Genomic DNA, 27,463 nt, shown 5'->3' on the forward strand with positions numbered 1-27,463 from the left:
TAAGTAAAAATAGGGAAAAAAATGAACTAGGAAGGACTTCTTGCAAATCATGACATTTTAGCTGTGACATGAAGCAAATCAAAGAAGAGAAACATTATTGAAGGTAAAGAGGGTATGGATTCAATCCTTGTCTGAATCCTTCTTACCTAAGTAACCTTAGGTAAGATGAATATTGAACCTCAGATTTGTAATGGTTAGAATGGGTGGTTGTGAAAAATTGTAATTAACCCATAAGTCACAAGACTGTTAATAGCTAGATTTATTAATAAGAAAAAGAAATTAAGAGAAAAATAGAGAAAGGAGGTGAAGAATTTCCTAGCCTAATAATCCAGAGCCTAACAACTCAGTGTCTGTCTCCGAATCTCAGCCTCAGAAAATAACACCCCCAGCTTCCTTCGGGGTCTTGTCTTATACTTACTATACCCTTTAGCTCTCTTATATCACTCCCCAGGAATCAATCACAATTCCTCAATTAGCCTGGCACCACCCAGGGGGACAGTGCCTATGGGATTAATTCCCTGGTTGCTGAATGACCCAAATTCAAAACAAATGGAAGGGAAGTCTAAATCTCTGATCAGTCAAATAAAAATACAAATTCCCTTCTCATAGATAATTCATCTTTACTACAATGGGTATTAGACTTAACCTCTAAGGTCCCTTCAAGCTTTAAATCATATGATTCTTTTTTTTTCCTTTTAAATATTTTTATTAGGTCATTTTCAAACATTATTCATTGGAAATAAAGATCATTTTTCCCTCCCTCCCCCCGCCACTCCTCCCATAGCCAGCATGTGATTCTCCTGGGTATCACATGTGTCCTTGATCTGAACCCATTTCCATGTTGTTGGTATTTACATTAGGGTGTTCACTTAGAGTCTCTCCTCAGACATATCCCCTCAACCCCTGTAGTCAAGCAGTTGTCTTTCCTCATTGTATTTACTCCCACCGTTTGTCCTCTGCTTGTAGATAGTGTTTTTTCTCCTAGATCCCTGCAAATTGTTCAGGGACATTGCATTGACACTAACAGAGAAATCCATTATGTTCGATGGAAACACAATGTATCAGTCTCTATGTACAATGTTCTCCTGGTTCTGCTCCTTTCGCTCTGCATCACTTCCTGGAGGTTGTTCCATTCTCCATGGAATTCCTCCACTTTATTATGCCTTTTTGCACAATAGTATTCCATCACCAACATATACCACAATTTGTTCAGCCATTCCCCAATTGAAGGGCATCCCCTCATTTTCCAATTTTTGGCCACCACAAAGAGTACAGTTATGAATATTCTTGTACAAGTCTTTTCCCTTATTATCTCTTTGGGGAAAATCACATGATTCTTGAAAGAAAACCAAGATAGCAAAAAAGTTTTTAACAAAAACCAGACTATGGAAGCTGTAAATGGGTTATAACTACAGCAAGATTGGTGGTTGTCCTTCATACTTGTCGAGGACCAAAATGACATAACTTTGTTGGAGTCAATGTACAATGTGTCTGATCAAATCAATATGAGCTCAGCAGCTCTACTACAGGTCATTTACAAATAACCCATATAAATATTTTGGGTGGAGATGTTTCTAAATGTGTATATCTCAAGTTTCTTTTGAGCTACTGCAATTCTGCTTTGCTCAAAGAGCACAACACTTTCTTTGAAGCAGGAAGGCCATACAGGACATTCCTGTGTTGGTATCTTCCATATCTCACAATCAATACTAAAGTTCTTCAGAGAGATCTTGGGAACGTCCTTGTATTGCTCCTTCTGACTTCTGTGCAAGCACTTGCTTTGTGTAAGTTCTCCATAAAATAAACTATTAGACAAATGTACATTTAGCAGTCGAACAATATGGCCAAATCATCCGAGTAGTGCTCTGTGCAATACAGTCTAAATGCCTGTCAGTACAGCTCAAGAAACAACCTGAGTGTCCAGTACTTTATCTTTCCAGGTGACCTTCAGAATCTTCCTAAGACAACTCAAATGAAATTGATTCAGTTTCTTGGCACGGCACTGGTAGACTATCCAGATTTCATAGGCATACAACAATTAGGTCAGTGACTCTGTAGATCTTTACTTTGGTAGGCAGCCTAATACTTGTTCTCTCCAACACTGTTCTTCAGAGCCTCCCAAACACTAAGCTATATCTGACAATGTGTGCATCAACCTCATTATCTACATGGACATCCACTACATGGAAAGTATACTGCCAAAGTAAGGGGACTTATCCATAGCATTTAAAATTTTTATATTTGCTATGTCCAATGGTTTCGTGTACAGATAGAATGTAACTAAGTGAAGAACATCTGTTTTCTTGTTAATGGTCAAGCCAAAATTAGCACAAGCAGCAGAGAATCAATCCATTTCCTTGCCATTCTCACATCCTGTCTCTTCTCTTTACAATGACATTGTCCTTTAAATGCCAATGTTTGCTTCATAGGCAAAGTGTTACTGTATTTAGGTAAATGAAAATCAATGTTGGTGATGAGGTCATGAAACACTCAAGTCTTCAGTAACAAGTGATTGCTGCTATTATGGTTTCCAATTCCATTCCTCCCAAGGACTCCCTGCCATGTTTGATAGTCTGTCTACTCTGGTGTTAAAAGTCACATAGAATTACAAGCTTGTCCTTTTTGGCATGCTGTTGATGAGTGTCCAAGACTCCATAAAATTTTTCTTTGGCCACATCAGGGTTTGTCATAGTGGGAACATATGATGGTGGCATGGGATTTTTCTGCAAGTGACAATAACATTATCACGAGCCTAACATTCTCTCCTTTTAACAGGCATACGAGCTTGTTGATTGTATTAGATTGTGAAACCTATGCAAGCTTCATAGCACCCCTCATCACAGTGACCATTCCAGAAAAATGTGTATCCAAGGCCACTTTCAGCAAGCTGGCCTTCATTGGCTAGTCTGTGTCACTAAGAGCTGCTATCTGGATGAAAAACCTGCTGAGTTCTCTCACAATAAGAACTATTTGTTTTTGTATGCATTTTTAATTTCAATCAGAAGGCAGGATTCCCACCTACCACAGTAAACAGGCTAGGTAGGGTTAGCTGAAGCAGAAGGCTTCAAGCAGACAATTTCTAGTCCCTTTCTCATGCCAGTGAGATCCTTAAAAGGAGGCTGCTCAAATACCCATGGGACGGCTGAATCCCATTGCTGATTCTAGTCAAGTCACCTGTGTGGAAGGTTGTGATTAGCGCTCCCTATCTATCTGCACCTACAGTAACCTACCTGTCACCACAGAAGTTTTGATGGAGAAATAAAATAATAATGAGATAGTAAAATAGCAATGTAAAATAGCATTGATGACAACTTTTGGCTCATACATAAATTAGATTCAAATGAGGAAGAGTTGCATAAAATCATCAGCCTCATCGAAGTCCAGTGGCAAGGCAAAAAGAAGTCAGTCAGAACTGGCAATGGCCTGGAATGAGGCCTCTTTGATGTCTTCCCAAGCTCTAAGCATTCTACAGCACCTGCTTCAGCTATCTTCTTGGTCTTTTGAACAAATTGTTCTCATCCACCCATACTGCCTGAGGAAAGTCTTCACATGCTTGGGTAGACAAACCCTCAACTCGCTGACAGGTTTAGAACTTTTCTGTTACTCCCAAACTGGTTTGGCCTGTCTGCCAAGACGGTTTTACTAGGATGTAGCTGTTGTGCATGCTATAGCTTCTTGGAGCCACAGATGAGAGCTGGGTGCACCAAAGGAGGATGAGTATCAGTTTCTGGGTAAGCATGGCGGCCAACTAAATGTGGCTTACTCACTCTCCCCAACACACACCAACATACACAGATAAGGATCACCCCAAAAGACCTTAAGAATCTATATCAGAGGAGCAGAGGAGCTGTAGAGCTGGGACTAGCAGTGAAGGTACGTGGGATCGAGGCTTTCTCAGCCTATAAGAGGGGGAAAGGGCTTCCACCCAAAAGCAAATGCAAGCGGATCCAGCCTGCCCCAACCCCACCTATAGGGCCAGAGCCGGGGCCAGCGCACGCCGAGACAAACGAGCAAGGGGCGCCTCTGAAGCAAGGAGAGGGCACTTCTGCGCCCTTGTGAGTTGACTAGGACAGAAGGGGGACCCCTCCCCAAGGCATCTAGGCAGAAAAACTCAAGACATGAGAGAGAGCAGATTTTAGGTGCCCAGAGCCAGCGCACCCGCCAGAGTCAGGGAGTGAGACAGGAATCCCTCTGGAATGAACAGGGAGCATTTTTAGGGTCCTTGGGAATGTAAATCTTGAAATTTCTCAGACTTGTGAATGTTAAAAATTTCCACATTGAGGAATCCTCCATTGGAACAAATTCCCTACTGGAAACATTCCCCATTTTGATGTGAGAGCTCACCAGGATCAGAAATGGGAGGACCTCTACTCCACCCGTGCTTAAGACTGCTTTAGGGGAGAAAACTCCTTGCTATGGGAGGACCTCTACTCCACCCGTACTTAAGACTGCTTTAGGGGAGAAAACTCCTTGCTAAACAATGAAAGTACTTGGACCCATGCTTATAATAAGGCAAGGAGTTCTTTGAGCCATGCCTGTTTTTAAAATTGATACAATGGGATGCTAGGTACCTATAAAAGTCGGGCAGGTTTTCTCTTGATGGGATTAGTCAACTCAGCTGTGTTTTCTCTGGTTTAGACTTACTGAGGGGATTAGTCGACACAGCAGTGTTTTCTCTGGTTCAGACTTACTGAGGGGATTAGTCGACTTAGCTGGAATTCAGATGGGCTGTCTTTTAGAAAACATCTATGGTGATTGGTAGATGGAAGAACTTAGGGGAGGTGACATAGGAAAAAAAACCCTATATAAGAAAAGGAATCTCTTGAGCAAAGGATCATTGGAGATCCTGGGAGGCTTGGAGATCCTTGGATTCCTTGGAGATAGATCCTTTTGGAGGAGGCCCTTTGAAGATCTCTTGAGAAGAAGTCCCTTGGGAGGCTGACTCTGGCTGGAACTCCCTCTGGGGAGACTCTGTTCCCCAGACACCCTTGCTTAAGACAAATCTTGTGGTGAGTGATAAAAAACTGACAGATTCTCTCTCTCTTAAGACTCAGGTCTAGGCCATGTTGGCTTAAGGCCCTTCATACTTATACTTTTTTCTCTCTCTCTCCTTCTTTGATTGCTCATTGTATTATTAATTAAAATCTCTATAAAACCCAGGTGACTTGGGTATATTCATAATTGGGAATATATTCCCTGGCGACCACCTTATATTTGATTTAAAACAAGACACTGTAGTGAAAACATTTTCTGCGGTCACAATTTACTCACCCACTCTTTTATCTACAACAATTTAAGGCCTTCAACTATTTTAAATGTTACAGGAATTAACCAGGTCTGCTGGGGACCCACCCCCAAAAGTAACTAAACCGGAAAACCAGGCGGGCAAGAGAGAGCAAACACTGAGCACCCCCTGGAGGAAGGCACCAAGAAAAGCTGCAAAGGACTAAGGAAAACCGAGACCCTGCTCATTAATTCCATACACAAAAAAAACCCTGCTCAGCAGACTCTGATTCCTGACTAAAAAGGGAACTGAAAACATCCAGAAAAAATGGCTAACTGTGCATAGGAGCCTCAAAATCCCAGCAAGAAATCAAAGAATAAGACTGTTACCCTCGAAACTTTCTGTGGAGGAAAAACCCAAGCTACAGAGGAAATACTGGACAAAAGTCAAACAAAGGCAAAACCAAAAAAAAAAATGAAAATTGTCCACAAGCCCTGGAAGAGTCTCAAATGGAGCGTATCATCAGAAAGATGGAAACCCTCTGGAAAGAGAAGTGGGAAATGGTTCAAAAAGAAAACCCAACAAATTAGAGAACCAAAAAATTATAGCTGAATGCAAAAAAGATCAAAGCAGAAAATCAAGCCTTAAGGACCAGAATTGAGCAAATGGAAACCAATGATCTTGCAAAACACCAAGAATTAATAAAGCAAAGTCAAAAAATTAAGGAATTAGAAGAAAACAAAATATCTCACTGTCAAGGTGACAGACATGGAAAACTGAGGAAGGAGAGAATCTGAGAATCATTGGTCTACCAGAAAAGCCAGAAATAAACAGTAATCTTGATGTCATAATACAAGATATCATCCAAGAAAACTGCCCAGAGATTCTACAACAAGGGGGCAATATAGGCATTGAAACAGTTCACAGAACACCCTCTACACAAAACCCCAAAAGACAACTCCCAGGAATGTAATTGCCAAATTCCAAAGCTTTCAAGCAAAAGAAAAAATCTTACAAGAAGCCAGAAAAAGGCAATTTAGATATAAAGGAATGCCAATCAGAGTCACACAAGACCTTGCAATTTCCACACTGAACAACCGTAAAGCATGGAACATGATATTCAGAGAGAATGAATAGCTCTGAAAAGGTTGCAAGAACTCACATCAGAAGTATCAGTCTTTCCGGAATACCTATAAATGCCTACTGCAAGATATCTGATAGAAGAGATGGCTTTAAATAAAGTAAAATTAGCTGAAAGAGAAACTGGAAATTGAAAAAGTTTTAGAACTCATATAAAAAACAACAGGAAGAGATGGTTTGAAAAGTTAAGGCAGCACAGTCTATCATCCTAACAATGGATATAGTTCAAGTTAACTCTTAGCTGCTCCCACTCCTGGGTAAACAATAGAGAGATCTATCCTTCCTGAACAAGGTCACTAGCCCCAGCCTTTTCCAAATTCTCTAATGTCCTTTCTCTTACCATCTACATGACAGTCTAAAACATACAGTTCAAGTAAACTTTACTCCAGTAAAGAGAATTTCCAAGGTTAATACTACACAAAGTTAAGAAAAGCCTGACACAGGTTTACATTAATCTTTTCTTGACAATACTCAGTCAAAGATCTTGTGTAATTATAATCTCCCCAGAACTCTCCCTGCTTCCTATTTTCATTCTCATGTTATGAGCTTATGCTTTGAAGATAAAGTTGTTGGTATAGCTCCTCCCTCTCTTTCTTTTTCCCAGGAAGTGAAAGCCAGGCAGGAGAATTTTACCCACGTGGTTTTATTTAGGCTTTATCTTTTAGTTCTTTTGTTTCTTCTATTTCAAGTGATTAATAATAAACCTTATAAAATATAATACTTGGAGTTATTGGACAGTAATTTAAATCTTACAGCTTTCACCCTCTGATGCTAACAGTTATATTTCTGCCAGTAAAAATTTTAAAAACTGGATGGATCCTGCCTTTTGTTCTCTTTTTATCTGTCATGGGGCAAGGTCCTTTCCTGACTAGGTCCAAAGGTAACTCCTTACAATCTCTCTTGGTTTTCAGTTTTCCAGTTAAAATAACTGTCTTTGTAGTTACTTCCCTCACCAATTTATTAGATATCTCATTGGTTTCTTATTGTGTATTCTCTTCCTTCTTCCACCTTTATCTTTGAAGATGCTTTCTTAGCTCCTTCTCTCCTATTTTCTTTTGATAAGTCTCTATCATCTTCTGAAGAAGTCTTTATTGATCCCCCTTAATATTCTTGCCTTTCCTATAAGATGATGTATAGAGCTTGTCTGCACATAATTGTTTTGTGTGTTATTTCCCTCATTATACTGAGCTCCTTGAAAGCAGGGGATATTCTTTTGTTTCTTTGAAGTCCTTATGTTTGGCACATATTAATCACAGTAATGATTAATATTAGTTGACTGACTAAAAGAGTAGCAGAAATGAGAGGGGTGTGAGGCAAGTGCAAGCCAGAAGAAGCAGGTAAAAAAGCTGAGAAAGGAAAATGGGAGCTCCTACAAACAGACAATATAAAATAATGGGTAGAGGATGTGGAATCTATCACAAGTCAGCTCAAGCTCTAATTCTCAGGGACCTGAAAGCCAAATCTCGGTCCTGTCCAATCAGAAAATAAAGAGCAAATAGAACAGCAAGGCAAGGATAAACTGTGCCTGCCTCAGGGCACTAGGAATTGCACTGGGTGAGGAAATCAACTCAGCACCTCAGGGAAAGTGTGGAAGTACTACGGAAGAGATCTGAAATGATTTCTGATTTCCAGCATCCCACTCGAATCTGTCAGAGTTACAGCGGAGCCTAAAACTAACTTCCAAGAGAAGATCATACAATCAGAAAACAGTCCTGCTAAGGCCAGAACCTTGGCTTTAACACCAGACTACCAGGAAATCAACAGAAGCCAGGGACTGAAGCCAAGGGTGGAGTATAAAACCAGCTGCTCCACTGAGATCACTAGAAGCAGCAGCAGCAGCAGCAAGGACCAAGAAAAAACATGTCATATCCAAACCCAAGGTCATGGAACTAAGTTAAGTCCAAAATCCCAATCCAAGAACTGAGGCTAAAAATATGAGTCAAAAGAAGAAAAAGATGTTTTGATGAAAGGAAACATTATTAACAATTGTAAGAGTAAATGTGAATGAGATTAAATCATTCAGAAAGCAAAAGAGAATATTAAAATATCTTAGGAAAAAACTCAACAATATGCATTTTGCAAGAAATGCTTATAATATAAAGATTTGCCTACGGTTTAATTGATGCACTAAAACAAAATTTTAGTAAGCTTCATAAAGATATTATGAAGTAGAGGGAGTAGCAACTGACTTCAAATAAGGTTAAAAAAAATTAAAGTCGTTAAAACAGATAAACAGGGTATCAAGGGAACTAATGGAAAAAAAATGTGATGGATGGTAGCCTAGCAGAACCAGATCTTAAATTGTACTACAAACTAATGGTCATCAAAACAATATGGTACTGGCTAAGAGATAGAAGGGTGGATCAATGGAATAGACTTGGGGTAAATGACTTTAGCAAGCTAGTGTTCAATAAACCCAAAGATCCCAGCTTATGGAATAAGAGCCCGCTATTTGACAAAAATTGCTAGGAAAATTGGAAAACAGTATGGAAAAAATTAGGTTTGGGTCAATCTCACACCCTATATCAAATTAAGGTAAAAATGGGTATATAATTTAAGCATAAAGAGTAACATAAGTAAGAGATAAAATTACAAGATGTAAAATGAATGATTTTAATTGTAACATAAGTATGATAAGTATATATAAGTATCATCAGTATGATAGTATATATAAGTATCATCAGTATGATACTTATATATACTTATCAGTATATATATGTAACTTAGGTGAACATGAAAGAGTATACCTATCAGATCTATGGGAAAGGAAAGAATTTAATACCAAGCAAGAGATAAAATTACAAGATGTAAAATGAATGATTTTGATTATATTAAATTAAAAAGATTGTGTACAAACAAATGCAATGCAATCAAAATTAGAAGGAAAACAACTGGGAAAAAATTTATAACAAAATTCTCTGACAAAGATCTAATTTCTCAAATATACAAAGAACTAAGTCAAATTTATAAGAAATCAAATCATTCCCTAATTGACAAATGGTTAAGTTCCCTATTCATATTCATGAATAGGCAGTTTTCAGATGAAGAAATCAAGACTATCAATAATCATATGAAAAAACAATCAGCTTCTGTTCACTTCGTTTGCACTAGTTCTTTCCAAGTTTTTCTGAAACCAGATGATATAAATATATTTTTAAGGTAATGTCAATGTCAATTTATTTTGCATTATTATACAATATGTCTTTGTTTATATAACCAATATGTTCTAAGACCCTTCCCATAAATTGAAAATTATACATAATAGTAAATCCTATTACTTAGTAAGTATTTCTTATATGAGTATATATATTCTTAGATTTATCAGAGTTACCAGGATCACTATTTTTTTTAAAACCCGTACCTTCCATCTTGGAGTCAATACTGTACTGTGTATTGGCTCCAGGGCAGAAGAGTGGTAAGGGATAGGCAGTGGGGGTCAAGTGACTTGCCCAGGGTCACACAGCTGGGAAGTGTCTGAGGCCAGATTTGAACCTAGGACCTCCTGTCTCTAGGCCTGACTCTCAATCCACTGAGCTACCCAGCTGCCCCCCAGATCACTATTCTTATACTCTGGGACCATTATCAACTAAAATAACATGAATTAAACAAAGAGAATCACTGCTCTGAGGCAGATAAGACTCCTAACAAGAAAGAACTCCAGAGGAAGACTGATATGGGAGCTAATGTTTGGCACAAAACAATGTAATGACGCAGATTAACACTTCTCAGAGCAAGAATGAGTGTGATTGGGTGAAAGACTTTATGCTGCTTTGGAAAATGACACAGATTCAGAATGTAATTAAAATTTTTTATTTTACATATTTTTCTGCCTTTATTTTTTTTCTGATGTCAATTATAGTAAACCCAAATTTTGCATGTGTTAACATAAAACAAAGTCCTATTATATTTATTTATTAAAAAAGAGGGATTTTATTTCCTCTGGTGGGAGAAAATCTGGAGAAGGATTAAAGATAGTCATTACTTTTTGTAAAAAAGCAAGCAATATTGACAAGTGACTGAAAAAAAAATCTCTAAAAAGAGAGTAAGTTCAAAATGAGATATAGACAGAGTTGAATCTATGTTAAATCTGATGTTTGCCCCCCCAAAAATCCAAAACTAAAAAAGAGGAATTTCACAACTTAGTATGTAGTAATATTTTTTCTGTTCTTCTTGCATGGAAAAAATGTTCATTTCTATTGATAATATGTCAAGTTAAAAAATATTTTTAAAGAAAAAAAAGGTCACAAACATTGATTAACCTAGTAGGGATTCAAAAATTTTTAAACTGCATAATACCCACACTCTAGGAATTGAAACTCAACTAGCATAGTGTAAATAGACTATAATTCAAGGTGGGGTATGATGAGACAAAAGATCTAAACAATATGCTTTTTAAAAAATTGAGGAGCAAATCCTTAAATAAAAGAGATTTCTCAAAGACAGAGAGATATAAGAGAGCATTCTAGTGGGACAGGATGTTGAACTTGAAGAACAGCCAGTAGTCCAGTTTGACAGAAAAGTAGATTATATAAAGGGTAGTTAGTACAGGCGTATGCAGAATTACTTCTGATATTTAGAAAGATTATAACATAACTTCTACAACTTTTAGAAGTAAAGCAACAAGAGAGAATTCTTTGAGTCCTGATGTTTGAGTCAAGGATATAAAGTAATGAAGGATATAAGATAAAGATTTAGATGGAAAGAACCTTCTACTTCTAAAAACTTAAATTGAAGGGCACCATCTTCCTAGGTTTATTAGAATAAATTGGCCATCCTGTTTCTGAATTTTTACCCAAACTTTGTTATTAAGAGGGAAAGAAAGGGGCAGCTAGGTAATACATTGGATAGAGTGCCACATCTAGAGTTGGGAGGTCTTCAAATCTGACTTCAGATACTCCCAAACTATGTGACTTTGATTTTATTTCTTTTTTTAATTTTTTTTATTTAACTTAATTTATTTAGTCAATTTAGGACATTATTCCTTGATTACAAGAATTATATTATTTCCCTCTCTCCCTTCCCCCTTTCCACAGCTGATGTGCAATTTCATTGGGTATTACTTGTGTCCTTGATCAAAACCTATTTCCATGTTGTTGGTGTTTGCATCAGGATGTTCATTTAGAGTCTACATCCCCCAATCATATCCCCTCGACCCATGTATTGAAGCAGTTGTTTTTTCTTCTGTGTTTTTACTCCCACAGTTTTTCCTCTGAATGTTAGTGTTTTTTTCTCATAGATATAGCTCCAAGTTGTTCAGGATCACTGCATTGCCACTGATGGAGAAGTCCATTACATTCGACTGTGCCATTATGTATCAGTCTCTGTGTACAATGTTCTCCTGGTTCTGCTCCTCTCACTCTGCATCAATTCCTGGAGGTCAGTCCAGTTCCCATGGAATTCCTCCACTTTATTATTCCTTTGAGCATAATACAAACTCTGTGACTCTGACAAGTCACTTAACCCAGATTACCTGGCCTTTACCACTCTACTGGTTAAAATCAATAGAGAGGGAAAGGTTTGTATTGGGAAGGGTTTTGTTTGTTTTTGAGAGAGAGAGAAAGAGAGAGAAGAAAGTCAAAGTACACCTCAGAATTGAAGATCAGTAAGGGTTAAATATATTCTAGATAACTATTTTCTCTGATGGGTCTCCATAACAAAAGTGGAACAGTAAAAAGTTTGTAACAGACCACAGTTCTTTATCTATCTCTATGGAGGATGTCCTCTGACTCACTTACAAGCTGTACAAGCAAATCTATGGCCTTTAGGCGTGAGGGTTTTGCTATTCCTTTGATCACTGCTACTACAGGGGTTACTCTGATCCAATGTCCAGGACCAGAGAAAGAAGAAAATGGGATCCCCTTGCTAGCTGATGCAATTATTAAACAACCAACTTGTCTTTCAATTAAATGAAGATTCTTTTGTTTGCCAGAATCTCTCTCAATCTCATCTTTAATGGCAAACCTTGTAGTCCTTCCTTGTTCTAAAAGGCTGATATGGATACTCTGGTAGTTGTCAGTATTTCGAGAAAGGGAGGGAAGGAGGAAAGGAAGGAAGGTAGGTAGGAGGGTGGAAAACAAACTAATACTTCAGGTACCAACAAAAAAAATCCTCTGGGGACTAAAAGATTTAATCATTTTAGAGTCTTCAAAGGTGCTGTTTATTTTCCTATTACTTTCAATGCACAAACTAAAGTATGGATAAAAACATGTTCTGTTGGTTTAATAATAATTTCAATTAAATTGAAATATAATTATATTGAAATTGAAATATACAATTATAACTTCAATGAAAGATAATTTCTAAAACAAAGGCTTCCCTGAAAGGAGCAAAATACTCATCCCTGGAAATCAAATTTGGTGACTAGTAGAAATATTACTAGCTTTTGGAAACAGTTATTATATTGATTACAGTTCTAGGCCAGGACATTATTCAAAATATGAAAAGTTATTCCAGAAGTATTATTGTGAAAAAATTTTATTTATCAAGTAAGCACTATATAGAACTTTTCATTTTTTAAATAACATTAAAGATACAAGTAAACAAATTGTAACTAAGGGCAAATAAGTTAAGCTTATCAGAAATTAAAGAAGAAACTGGTTGTGAATCTAAGATAATTTAAGGACAAGGTCAATCTAATGTTGGGGAGGCTTGATCATAAAGTAAGCTGAGGACGTAAATATATTATCATCAAGCTAATCTAAAGTTATCCTCACAACTACTCAGGTGCATTCAGATGGAAAATCTTAGCTCTTGATTTGGAAATATGACCAAAAACCTGGTTTAGACTAACTTAATCTAGCCAGGTATTGTTTATAGTTAATAAATGCGATTTATAACATGGCTCACCTAACCAGTTCAAAAACAGGCCACAAGTAGGAATTTCACACCTGTAAGAGAGAACATGTGAAAATCCTCATAAAATGAAAGCATTACAGGTATAATTTGGGAATCATTCTTCAGAAGATAGCATATTACATGGCGTAAGTTTCTAACATAACACTAAAAAGACAATATTTACTAATGTTTATAGTAGCAGTGTAAAATAATCAATAGCCATTCCAAAAGGTTTATGATAGAAACTACACAGAAACTAAAAGGACTTTTAAACTATAAGTAAACCTACAATTTTAGCCACAGTTGAAATTCAATTCAACTAAATACAAAATGTAGATAAGATAAACTAACTCAGTTTATGAGGATATAATCAAGAAAAAGAGAACTATAATGTAAGATGTATAATGTGCATGAGAGAGAGCACTTTTCATTCTATTAATCAGGGATGTACCTGATTATTATTATTCCAAATGTTTACTAACCCAAACAAAACAAGTATTTCCATACATAAAGATATTACACTAATGAAATCACAAAGCTCTTTTATGTTTAATTTACTTTTCTTCATATCTATATACTAGATCCCATCCATAGGTGTCTCAACCCCTCCCCATCCTTCCCACATCACATGGATATCATCAAGGGGGCCAACATATTCATATTTCGTATTTTATCTTTTTGTTCACTTTCTAGAGGTGACATTCTCACTTTAGTCTTCCAGTATTAGTTCTGTGGCTGTGCAGAATGTTGGCCTGGTTCTACTCATTTTACTATTCATTATCTCATATAGTTCTTTACAGGTTTTGATAAAAATCAGTTTGTTCATTATTTCTTATATTTGTAAAGATAATTTTAATGTTTTGAGTTAAAATCTAAATAATTGGTTGCCAGGTACCCAAGTCAGTTGGGAATTATGGAGAGGGAGAGGGGGGAGAGGGGAAAGGAGAGGGGAGAGGGGAAAGGAGAGGGGAAAGGAGAGGGGAGAGGGGGGAGAGAGAGAGAGAGAATGAGAATGAGAATGAATATGAGAGAATTTAAACTACTCAGGCTTAGGCTGAGCCAGGGAGTAGTTAAAGGCCTTGGCCAAAGTGACCTCCCTGGGCCTAAGGGTAAGGGAGTCAGTCTTATCACTCACCATGAGACTGCCTCCAAGCTAGGTTCCAGTCCTCCACTGAATTCAATCTCTTGAACTGACTTTTAGCCTTCTTTTAAAGAGAATTTTCTCTTATGCCACCTCCCCTAAATTTTTACGTCTACCAATCACAGTAGACGCTTTTTTCCAGGGCTGCCCACTCTTAGTTCTCACCACTCTTTAGTTCTCACCTTCTCTGGTTAGATTCTATTTTCTGAGGTACTTCACACTTCTTTGTTAAGCTTGCCTTTTGTGAGTTACTTGACCTTTTTGTGATTAATTTAACCTTTACAGGTATTTAACACCTTTTTGTATTAGATCTAAAAATAGACTTAGTTTAAGTTTCTAGCTTCACTATAAGATATGAGTTAAGTGCCTTCATTGTTCAATCAGGAGTTTACAACTTTATCTTCCCCTAAAGTATGTCTAAGTATGGGTGGAGTAATGTTAAAAGTTCCCAATACATTCCTGATTCTTGTTAGACCGTGCATCTCCATTGTTACAATAAGAAAATAGATAAAATTAAATCTTCTGAAGTACAGTCTGAGTAGTTTTTAAGATTCACAATCCCCCCCCCCCCCACGATGATCATTGGGAGACTAGTCTCCCCATTGATCATTCAACATAATCATCTTGTAGTCCTAAAGCATGTCTAACTATAGATGTATACAATATTCAATTTTCTAAGAAGAAATTACAGTGGTTAGGGAGGAATAGAAAAGAAAGAAAGCAAAACCAATGTTTTGCTAGGCGCATTGACAGAATGCCAAATTAGGGGCAATCCTCTTTGGCATAAAAGTGTACATTTACAATAAATGTTCAATCAAACTTCAGCTCAATCAACCACACCCAAAGTTCCTTCTGGATCTTCTTGATGTAGTGTAGGTTTTCTGGCATCTTTCTGTAACAGTTCATTCTCTGGATATAGGAGTTAGCAGCTTCTTCCTTGAAGATCTTTTCTCGAACAAAATTTTAAAATCTTGGATTTTTATTAAACTGCATGGTGCAGTAGTATTCCATCACAATCATATATCGAGTATATAAAAATTTCATCCTCACAATAAGCCTATGAGTTAGATACTACAATTATTAATCCCACTTTACATATGAGGAAACAAAGGCTCAGAGATTACATGACTTGTTTTGGGGACACAGTAAGACAGGCAGGGCTTGAACTCAGCTCCCTGATACCAAGACTAGCATTCTATCATAGCAAACTAAAAACAACATTTAATGTAGTAAACATTTAAGCATCTACTTTAAGAAATATTTAGTGAAATAATCATTCTATTATAGTTTTGCTCTAACTTTGATTATTGCCACCATTAAGAGATCATAAGTGAGACAGTAAAAAAGCACAAAGTTGTTTTCTCTCTGAGATCTTACCGTCATAGGAGTTTGACCTGAAACTTCCCAGATTCACTCTCCTACTCTTCTCAGTTGCTTTAGAGGTAATTTCATTTTTAATTAGTTTTCAGTTTTAAGCTTTTTTTCTCCCAAGCTTTTCAACCCCAGGACATACCTATTACTAATAAAATTATCACATTATACTCCTGGGAGAAAGAAACCACAACCATTTATAAAGCCAACGATTGAAAAAGTAATGTCTAGGAAGAGAGAAATAGGAAAAAGAAGGAAGGTACACAGTTAAAAAGATGATAGGAAGTGAAGAAAAAGGAGAAATACTAATTAAGGAAAAAGTAAAGAAGGAAAAATATTCTCGCTCTTAGTATGGCCTACTTAATGCAAGGGCAGCAAATGAAAGGAACTATGAGGGGACAAAGAAGTGACAGAAAAGTGAAAGACACAATATATGACAGAACTTGTAGTACAATTAATTCGAGTCATTCAATTTCACTGACTGGATCTCTACCTATAAGTACAAGAAAGCCAAACATATAAGAGAAGACTGCCCCCAAAGAAAGCTTTGCCTGTACAGGTAACAGAGGTTAGTACAAAAAATGTAACATTTTGGTAAAGACCAAAAAGACCAATGGACAAAGACTTCTCAACAATTCCCCAGCAATTCTTCCATCTCTCTTTCCCACATATGGAAAAGAGATAACTAGGTCAAAGATGAATCAGTCCAGAGAGAAGGGGACTTGACCTTTGCTTTATGATTTCATATAAAATATATGAGCCAAAAAAAAGTGAAAGCTTGTTTGTCAAAAAGAAAAGAACTATTGAAAAGTATTTAGTTTGCCTACAAATATATAATTGTAGTTTGACACATACGTGATTTAGAATAGAGAAATGCCACACAAAAAAAAGTGAACAGCCAGTCATCAGTAATTTCTCAAACAAGAACAACTTTACTAAATGTAAGTTTTAAGCACCTTCAATTATAAATTTGTTTCCATGATTTTAAAGATTTGCCCCCCAAAAAAGCTAAAATACCTTTAAATGCATTTTTAAATTATATAAAATAATTTCTCTTACCCAAAAAGTCAGATGGACTTTTTAAGTAGCTAAAGAAACAGTCCTTTGAATCTCATAATAAAAGAATTCCTTTTCAATTTAATTGCTAATTCACCCTGTTGGGCAAATTCTGGCATATTGAATTGAGTCAAATTGGAGTACAACTATAATTAGAAGTAGATAAATTGTTTATGCTTCCTTCTGAGAAAAAATTCAAACTCAAAAGCTGCAAATTAATCCCTTCCTGATACTTCTTAGACTTTTGTCTATGGCTTCCAGAGCCCAGGTTCTTCCATGTTGTCTTACTATTAAGAAGTACAATATTAAAGGAGTGAAGGTAGAACTAATAAGACTGAAATTTTTGAGATCATATGGTCTTAGGGATATTCATAAAAAGGTCTAACCAACTGCAAATCATTAGGATGAGTTTGTGTAACTTCTCAGTTTCCCTTGTGGGTTAGAAAGAATTTCTAGGACACCTGAGAAAGATGAAGTATAGCTTTGTGTCTTGTCATATCTGGCTTGTATTCTACATAACTAGTGTTTTGCCAACACTAAACACTACAAAATCCTTATTGATTGTGCTAGGCTTAATTAGAAGCTAGAGGCAGAAGAGTGGAAACAACATTCATTTGGGGTTAGAAAGATCAATATGGAGTTAAAATCTTGGCTCTGTCAATGAAGCTGTCAAGATTTTAGAAGAGAAAAAAAAGTTCTGTGGAAAAATATTCATAGTCTTTTTCTCTGAAGAATCACCACAACTCAATAATCCTATCCTTTAAGTATGATTCTTTTGCATAAAAATCTAATAAACAATTATATAGATCTGAAGTTTATTTGGAAGGAATAGTAAAGGTAAGAGTGCTGTTACATATCTTAACGTATCTTCTGCTAAAAAGAATCAAATCATATGTATAGATTGAGCCTCACCTGCTGAATAATTTTCGAAGCTTTCTGAAGATTCTCCCTGGGTGGGACTTTACCAAATAACTTCCAGCCAGGAGCACTATGGACAGCAGATTTCAATTCCTTTGTCCTTTTTGGAAAAAAATTTCTGAAACACAGAAAAGTTACATGAATTTTTTTTCTGACTGAAAATCATGCAAAATCAAAAAACAAGTATATGCTTGCATGGCAAGAACAAAATTTTCTAAGAACAATTATGGTTCTAATTTATACTACTAAGCTCCTTTTTAACAAGAAACTAATTAGTCAAGTAAATCATCTTTGTTAGTGAAAAAGACAATTAAAATATTTCCCTCTGAATTAGATATTTTAAATTTACATTTGAATAAATGTGTCTGATATGGTGGAAACTTGGAATATTTTTTAAAAAATAAGGATCTCATAAGTTAGTGAGTTGAAAAGCTTTCTAGCTTCCCCAACCTTCCCCTGCCCCACCATGGACGCCTCTACCCCTACAAATTGTTATATTTTAGGAAAAATTCATTTTTATGCCCCCCAAAGTCAAATTTCCTCTAGTATCAAATATATAATGAGAAGCTAATTTTAAATGTTTTGCTTATTCCCTAGATATTACATTGAAAGGTTTAAAAAATCTGTGGGATCTCCCAGTTTTAGACTTCTCTCCACCCCATTTATGACTTACTAGATTAAAGCACCTTGAGTGTAAATGAACCAACCACTCACAAACTTAAAGTCAAAGGTAGGATCTGAATCCAAGTCTTTCTGAACTGCCTTTTTTGGAACTTTACCAAAAAATTTATTAGACTGTGCATATACTTTGATTCAATTAATACACCAAGGAGATGAAAGTGGAAAAGAATCCATGTACCCCCAAAATCATTTTTTGACATAATTACTAAGCTAGTATATGAGAGGAATGCTGTACATATAGTTAACCTAGATTCTAGCAAATATTTTCCTAAAATTATTTCATACTATTCTTGTAGAGAAGATGAAAAGATAAGGATTACAAAATAACAATGAGATGTAGTCAGAACTGGCTCATGGCTAGACTCAGACTAGTTGTTAAGGGTTTAATGTCAACTTGGCAAATGTACATTCACCATAATGAACATCAGCAAAGTATCCCAAGGATCTATTCTTGGCCTTGTGCTACTAACCATTTTTATCAGTGACTTAAGATAAATACATAGATGCTGTGCTAATGAAATCCGCAGATGACATAAAGACAAGAGGAATAATTAATATAGTAGATGATATAAAAGGATCTCAACAGACTACACTATTGAACTAAATCTACTAAGATGAAATCTTCCCTCTCCTCTCCCCACTCCCCTCATCCCTTTGAGTTTACTTCCCATCTTCTCTAATTACCCACAAGAACTTATTGTTTACCATATTGCTAGTTTCCCAAAACAGCCACTATACCCTTTTGAAATGCCAATAAGATGGAAGTAGCTTAGGATATAGGGGCTCTATGATCTCCTCTCCTCCTCCAAAATGCCATCTAACTTGAAGACGTATAACCATACTAGGTCACAGAAAGAACCATCTCTAGACTTCCATTCTATCTGGAAATCCACATAGGGTCCCTAAATCCTGTAGGGATTAGATAAAATAGGATAAGATAGACAAAACGGGGTAAGCTAAAAGCCAAGGACAGAGGGTACAGCTTAAGCAGTTATGCATGGAGTCTTCAGGGCAGTCCCAGAACTCACTACATGATCAACTCTGCACCCAAGCCAAGCCTCAGTACTACAGTATTCTGGATACCATATTCACATAGAACAAGCACCCATATACCTATAGAAACAGTGGCTCAAGTTTCCCCCTAAGCCTGGTTTAGGAAAGAGTAGCCTCCATGTGTTCTAGACAGCTCAACCCTAATCTGGGGTAGGAAGAAGAGGTGATTTAGTGGGCTCAAAGAAAAAAGACCCTAGGAAGCCAAACCAGAGCAGTCCCAGAAGCCTCTGGAAGAAACACTCAAGAGAAGTTAAAAAAAAATCAAGGCAGATATAAATAATTAGAGAAACACAAACTGCTTACAAGTACATCTAGTCAATATAATAAAAATGACAATACTAAGTTAATCTATTTCATCAGAGTTGTACAAATCAAATTCCCATAAGAAAATATAAAGTCAGAAACAATAATAAAAAAAATTAATGCCTGAAACATTCTCCTTCACTTCTGCCTTCTGGTTTCCCAAAAATTCCAGTTTAAATCCCACTTTCTCCAAGAATCCATTCCCATGTCAATTCTAGAGCCTTCTCAAGGTTGACTATTTCCTATCTAGTCCACATATAGTCAATTGTGCATAGTTTACACGTTGTCTCTCCCATTAGACTGTGAGCTCCTCAAGGGCAGGAGCTGTCTACTTTCTTTCTTTACATATCCCAAGCTCTTAGCCAATGATAGGCATTTAATAAATGCTTACTGACTAACTAGCTATGGTGGAATATTATAAGATCCTGGTACACATCTGGAAGGTAGAGTACAAAAAAAATGTTTATGCTTTGAAGCATACTTCTTAGTCATTCTCTCATAACTACTTTTATGGGGGGGGGGGTGACTCAAGTAAATACACTTTGATGGGTTGAGGACTGCTATTGGGAAAGAATGTGTTTAAAGTACTATAATCTTATTTATGGATACCACCACCACACCAAATTATCACTTATCATTTATTATTTAACCATGACATATGGATAATTTCCCATACATAATATTATATCTAGAATCCACAAAAATTCCAAACTCCTAACATACCTTGACCCCACTAAAATAACCTGGCAAAAGTCAATCAATGACACCATTCCATTCCCTACAGAAAGAATGCAAAGATTCTATGAAAGAAAAAAGAAGCAGAAGAAGCAATACTTTATATAGAGTTTAGTTAAGTACTACTTCAAAACCAGGGCGGGGGTGCAGTGGGGAAAGAGAAAATGGGGAGTTCAACTATCAAATATAGGAAACAACAGGGAATAAATTAGACCACAAATCTAAGGAGCAGAGCTGTGCTCAGGGATAGACACTACAAATGACAACTACAGACTAATATATTTCATATGACATTCTCAAGCTCACAAAGTTCTGTACATTGTTTATCATTTCAATTTTCATAACAATTCTTACTTCTATACTCTCTGTTCCAAACAATACTCTGAATATGTACAAGGTATGAAGAAATAAACTTGACTTGTTTTATAACTATACATACACAAAAAAATTAGAAATCATTGCCAGAAAAAAACAATCTCAAGAATGAAGAACTAAAACTCACATATTACTACTATACTATATATACTATACTATACTATACTATACTATACTATACTATACTATACTATACTATACTATACTATACTATACTATACTATACTATATACTATACTATACTATACTTTAATGAAGGGGAAAATTTTTTCTTTAAACAATCACTCAATAAATACAGTTGGATCTGGATCCTTGCACAGAAATATTAAGGAACTACCTTGTACAAAGTTCCACTAAGGTGTTCCTTTGTTATAATATTAAGAAAATTCTGGAATCTTAGAAGCTACCTATATAAAACAAGCTCTAGTGCATCCTCACTTGAGTCCAATGGAGAAGGGTGAGTGATGGGGCTAAACACTTGTTTCACGAAGGGGGAAAGGAGGGATGGTGGCAGGGGATGGACAACAGTATTAGAAAGCCATCTTATTAAGGCATGGAAAGGTTATAGTCTCCAGAGTTGATCTGCAAATCCTGTACTGAATTCTGAAAACGGTGAAGTGATTATCATGCACAAGATGAAAAAACTATTGGTAAGTACCTATTATTTATACAAACTAAATATTAAAAAGGAGTGTTTGAATTTTGAAATTAAATACAAAAAAATGAAAGAATAACTGCAATTATGAATCTTGTTGCCAAAGAATTGACAATGAATATTTCTAAGCAGAAAAAGAGGAATTTATTAGGAGAGGCTGCATATGCTCTCAGATGCAGTGTCTGCATTTGTTGTGTTTAAATTTTTTCTGTTGTTAAAAAAAAGTTCCATTCCTGGGAGAGGAATGAAATAAAAAAATAGTAAGATATTACTGTGATATAAAAACAAAAAGAATTAATAACAGTTTTAAAAAACTAAATCCAAGAAATGACAATTTGTTAAAAACAAATGCTAACAGTTTGACAAAGCAAAGTTTCCCAAGAATCTTGCTGTAAGATCAAGGAAAAACCTTACAAAAATATCTAGAGTACAGAAAGGAAGCTATCACAGAATATGGTATAATATTTACTACTCATAAAGTCATGTAGAGGACATCTAGGCCCACCATAACTGTAAGCAATTTATTTTTCTTATAATCTTTAGTTATCATAAAAATGCCCTTCTATGAAAACCTTAGGTTCTCGGTGTTCAGGCCAACATGAAAAAATATATATGTATTAAATGGACAATATAAATGAGATTCCTCAACTAACACATAAAAAGCCTATTAAATCTGGGAGCAAAACAAGAATAGACAGACAGATCATCTTTGTGTATACTCACATATATACACATATGCACAGATGTGGATATCTTCATATCACATATATCTAACATATATGCAGTGTTATACTTTTTTGATATGTTCAATTTTGTGGGATTTATCTTCCATCTTGCTTTCTTCATATTTCTTGGAAGAAGTAGAAAGAGACATGGGGATTTTAAAAGTACAAATAAAAGTACATAGCAATAAGAGATCATAAATAGGCAAGGTATATTTCATCCTCTTCCCCCTCTTTTATACTAAGTAAGTGGCAACTGATGGCACTAATAAGACATTAAGTTGTTGGGCAAGGAAGACAGAAAAACAAGTGTATGATTGAATACCTTCTCCTCTACCCCCACCCCTCAGAATACCACAGCCAGGGCTCCCACACCCACAAATGCCAAAATTTCTTATACTCAAATTCCCAGAGCTGGTCACTATTTGTGTGAAGCAGGTAGGGGAAAGGGTACAAGACAGTAACTGATGTAGTTTAGTATATAAATCTTGCTCTTAGACTGCAAATAAATCTCAGGATAACTGTATATGTGAGGAAATAATTACTTTAAGAGATGTTAATTTAGTTATATACTGCATGAAAGGATGGAAATGAAATAACTAAATGATTCTCAACCTTTTTTTCAGACATGACATCTTTGAAATTGTCAGTACACACAGTAGGGAATAAGATACCCACCCTTATATTTCCATACTCAAAAAAAGTTTTATATAATATATCTATGCACACTAACCACATTCCCTTATTTCTCAATCATAATAAAGTTCACTCTCTAGTTCCCTAGTTAAAAAGTAGCAAAGGACAATTTAGCAAAGAAGATTAGGTATTGGCTAGGAAACTATAGCCTAGAATATACCTGGAAGTTTCTTCCATCACATGGTTCATATGATTGAGACAGAAAAGGGGAAAACAAGGATAGAAATATATTAAAAACTTACATTTTAGCAAAACAACAACAACAACAAAAAAACCCCAACCTTTTTTTCTCTCTAAAACTCTTTCCAAAATCCTTAGAAATGTCCATAAGAATGGGGTATGTGATAGATCAAAGACAAAAATGCTCTTCTCAGGCAAAAAGATTAAGTGTAGTAAAGTATAACCAACCTTTTAACAAAAAATAATTTTTAATGTTCTGTACATCATTGCCTCTCTTGCTCCAAAAAAACTGAGTTATTGACCTACCTAAAGACAGTGTTCTTCTTTGGCTACCCACCTGAAGTGACTGGCTCTATCCCCAAAACTACTACCTTTTGGTTGCCAAGATGGCAGAGTAAGAAACACTCAGAGCCTACCAACCACCCTCCAAAAGACCCAAGAAGAAGGACTCAAAACAAATCTTGGAGTGACAGAACCAACAAAAGAAGAGGTGAGGCAGTACTTCAGCCCAGAACAACAAGGAAGACTCAACTCTCACTGGGGTGAAGAGAGCTGAACAAACCTTGATGAAGCTCAGATGCCATAAAGCACAAGCTGCAAGGGAAAAAGCATAAGCCAGCTCCAATCAGCTTCAGCAGGGGAAGAGTGGAACACAATGCAATACAGAACAGGTGGCTGTGGGAGGAACATGGTCATGCATATTACAGTAATAATAGAAGCTAGACACAACTGAGCATGGGCAGCAGTGGGAGAAACTCAGCCCAACAAGGACCTGCCTCTGCAGGATTAGGCAGAACCCAACTTGATCCAGTGTGAATCGCATCTGAATTGAACAGCTGCAAACAAGGCCTCCTCTGCAGAGTGCTTAATCTAGGACTAAGACATTTAAACCCACTACAGGCACTGGAACAGACCAAAGAACAAGCAAGAGATAGCAAGAGATAACCAAATGCAAGCTCAGAAGGTGGCAGCAATACAAAAATTAAAGCCTATGAAGCCTTGAAAGGAAAATGTGAAAGAATGTCAAGCCCAAAATGAATTCCTGGAAGACCTCCAAAAAAGAATAAAAAATAAATAAGAGACTCAGAAGAAAAATTAGAAAAGAAAATGACAGAAAAAAAATCTTAGAACAAAAACTTACTATAGAAAACAGTTTCCTAAAAAAGGAAATACTATGCCTCAAACAGGAAAATAACTCCCTAATTAAGGAAGTAGAAAATGGCTCACTAAAAATAAGAATTGGGCAAATGGAAGCTAATGACTCCATAAGACAACAGGAAACAATAAACAATAATACAAATTTGAAACAATGGAAAAAATAGAAGAAAATCTCTGATATCTCACTGGAAAAACAACTGATCTGAAAAACAATAATCTAACATAATCTAAGAATCTAAGGATCACTGGATTGCCTGAAAGCTATGATCAAAAAAATAACTAGCATACCATATTGCAAGAAATGATCAGAGAAACTGTACTGAACAAGAGGAGAAACTAGAAATTAAAAATTCATGGATGATCTTCTGAAAAAAATCCCAAATTTAAAAATCCAAGGACTATTATAGCCCCATTCCAGAATTCTCAAGCCAAAAATAAGTCACACAGGAGGTTAAAAACACAGACACACACACAATTTAACATTAAAAGGATTAGAAGGCATGGAACACTTTATTTTCTCTAATGTAATCAATATGTGTCTGGTTTCACAACATGACAAGCATGGAAATATGTAAATATGTACCGGATGATAGATAACATTTGTGCAACTATATCATATTACCTGCCTAGGGATGGGTGGGGAGGACATGGTTTGCAGAATGTCAGAAAACAAATATTTAAAAATTTTTATCAACATGTAATCAATCTGGAAAAAAATAAAAAAGGGTGGGAAGTTTTGAAAAGGGAGAGATTTTAAAAAGAAAGAATATTGACATATATCAAGGGGAGGAAGTACCTTCGTTTAATCTGGAAGTGAAAGGAGTGGGAAGGAGAGAATGGGATTGTTACTTGACTATGACCTAAATTATATTAACCTAACTATATTTTTACATACTGTCATCTTTTCCTTATTCAATGTTCCTATAAATGTTAACTCAAATCATCTTGGAGCATTATCCTGTCTGGGGACATGAGGCACTATGCTAGTTTGGACATCACAACTTCCAAGCTGGGAATTCTTTAATATATCTACTATGTGCCAGGGTAGGTAGAACAGTGAATAGAGCCACTGGGCATGGAGTCAAGAAGACCGAGGTTTAAATCCAGCCTCAGACACATACTAGCTATTGTAAAAATTAAAATTAATGTGCAATAATAAAAATATTATATTTTAAGAGATTTATTAATGATCATTAGAAATAAAGGAACAACAAAATAAAAAACCACATGCCAATGGCTAATCAGCCTGTTCAAAATCCCTGCTTACCACCACCAGAGAGGAAGCAAAGAGACCAGGACCGGCCACCCCACTGCCTAATATCCCCTTTCTACAGGAAGTACGTAACGACAGGAAGTCAGTAGGCTCCCAGGAAATGTAGTTTTTAGGGTAACAGATTTCCAATTACACACTATATGATCCTGAGCAAGTCCCTTAACCCTGTCTGCCTAAGTTTCTCATCCATAAAATGAGCTGGAAAAGAAATGGCAAACCATTCCAGTATCTTTGCCAGGAAAACCCCAAAAGGAGTCATAGAGAGTTGGACACAACTGAAAAATGACTATATGAAGTGAGACAAAGTAAAATGAGCAGAATGCTGAGAATGTTTTACCCAGTAACATTAGTATATATGATCAACTGCAAATGACAACTATTATTATCAACAAGGGGATTCAGGAAACTCTAAGGTACTCATGACAAAAAAGCAAGTCCATCACCATTCATATCACCATTTGGACGGAGTCCAAATGCAGACTGAAGCATGCTCACTCACTAATGAGCAATGACTAAACTAAACTAAAAGTGACAGGCACTGGGGATATAAATAAATGCAAAATACAGTCCCTGCTCTCAAGGAGCTCACAGTCTAATAGGGGAAACAAACAGGCTGTAAACAGCTTCATAGAAAGAAGATACAGACAGGATAAACAATAGATAATATCCAAGAGAAGGCAAAAATATTAATGAGGACCAGGAAAGCTTCTTTAATGTAGGACTTTAACTAAAATTTAAAAGACTTGATATTCCAAAGTGGTGGGAATGAGGAGGGAGCAAATTCCAGGTATAGAAGGTCAACTAGTAAAAATGGACAGAATCTACACATAGAATGTTTTAAATGAAACACAACAAAGAGGTCACTGTTACTGAATCACAGAACATTTGAAAGGGGATAAGGCCTAAAAAGAATAGAGAAGTAAGAAGGGTTCAAGTTATGAAGGGCTTTAAAGTCAAATAGGATTTTATATTTGATCTTAAAGATAAAAGGAAACCCCTAGAGCTTACTGAATGGAGGAAAATGGAGGAAAGAGGTGAAGATAAATATGACAGCTGAGTGAAAGATGAACTATTTAGTGGGGACAGACCAGAATCAGGGAAACCAAGCACAATGGATAGTTACTAATATAGTCCAGGAATGAGGTGACAAATTGTACCAGACCAGATTGGTGGCAATGTCAGAGGAGATAAAGGAACATATACAAGAGATATTACAAAAGTAACAACAACAAAACTTGGCAGCTTATTGGACATGGAGACGAAGGGAGGGTCCAAAAAGAGAGGAATCAAAGATATGTAGATGTTGAGCCAGAGCGCCTAGGAAGATGGTGGTTCCCTTGCTATTAAAAGGGAAAAAGGAAAGAAGAAAGGGAAGATTTGAAGGGCAAGATGAGTTCCGTTTTAGACAGGCTGAGTATAAGCTATCTCTGAGATATCCAGTTCTAGATGCCCAACAGGCAATTAGTGATGCAAACTGTAGGTCAGGAAAGAGGTTTGGTCTGGACAAGTAGATTTAAGAATCACTTGCACAGAGATGACAACTTAATCCATGAGAACTGATGAGATCATGAAGTAAAATAGTAAAGAGGAAGAAGAAATTAATAAATTGTTTCAGGAAGATGAGCCTAGAAATGCAAATTCTAATATCAGTGTTAACAGTTTTTCTTTGATACAGGCATACTAAAAGAGAAAAGAAAAAAACTGGTGTGAAAATTCAAGGAGAGAAACATCCAGTTCAAGAAGAATGGAATGATCTAACAATTGTTCCAGAGTGTCATCAAAAGGTGGACACTTCATTGATTCAAGATTAAGAGCTGGAAAGGTCCTCAGAAATTATCTAAATCAACCTTCCATTTTCCAGATTAAGAAACTTGACTATTTCTGTTCTGCTCCCATCTTTCTCCAATTCTGTTTCATATTTTACACTGCTTTTTCCATATCTTCTGCT

General features: G+C 36.2%; 1 protein-coding gene across 8 annotated transcripts in view; it reads right to left on the reverse strand.

Annotated features, from left to right (window-relative positions):
- Positions 1-27,463, reverse strand: part of TBC1D12 (TBC1 domain family member 12) — a 145,634-nt gene that overhangs the window by 71,291 nt on the left and 46,880 nt on the right. For 7 of the 8 annotated variants that reach the window (XR_008912799.1, XR_008912795.1, XR_008912796.1 and 4 more), the window contains exon 2: positions 17,679-17,802. Coding sequence is in view for 1 of the 8 variants with exons in the window: in XM_007478775.3 (XP_007478837.2) it covers positions 17,679-17,802 (124 nt within the window). In the remaining 7 variants the exon portion in view is untranslated. Of the gene's footprint in view, positions 1-17,678; positions 17,803-22,209; positions 22,337-27,463 lie in introns of all 8 variants that reach the window. The other variant, XM_056802281.1, reaches the window with a different exon arrangement.

The sequence above is a fragment of the Monodelphis domestica genome, chromosome 1 (assembly GCF_027887165.1).
Source record: "Monodelphis domestica isolate mMonDom1 chromosome 1, mMonDom1.pri, whole genome shotgun sequence".
Classification (NCBI taxonomy): domain Eukaryota; kingdom Metazoa; phylum Chordata; class Mammalia; order Didelphimorphia; family Didelphidae; genus Monodelphis; species Monodelphis domestica.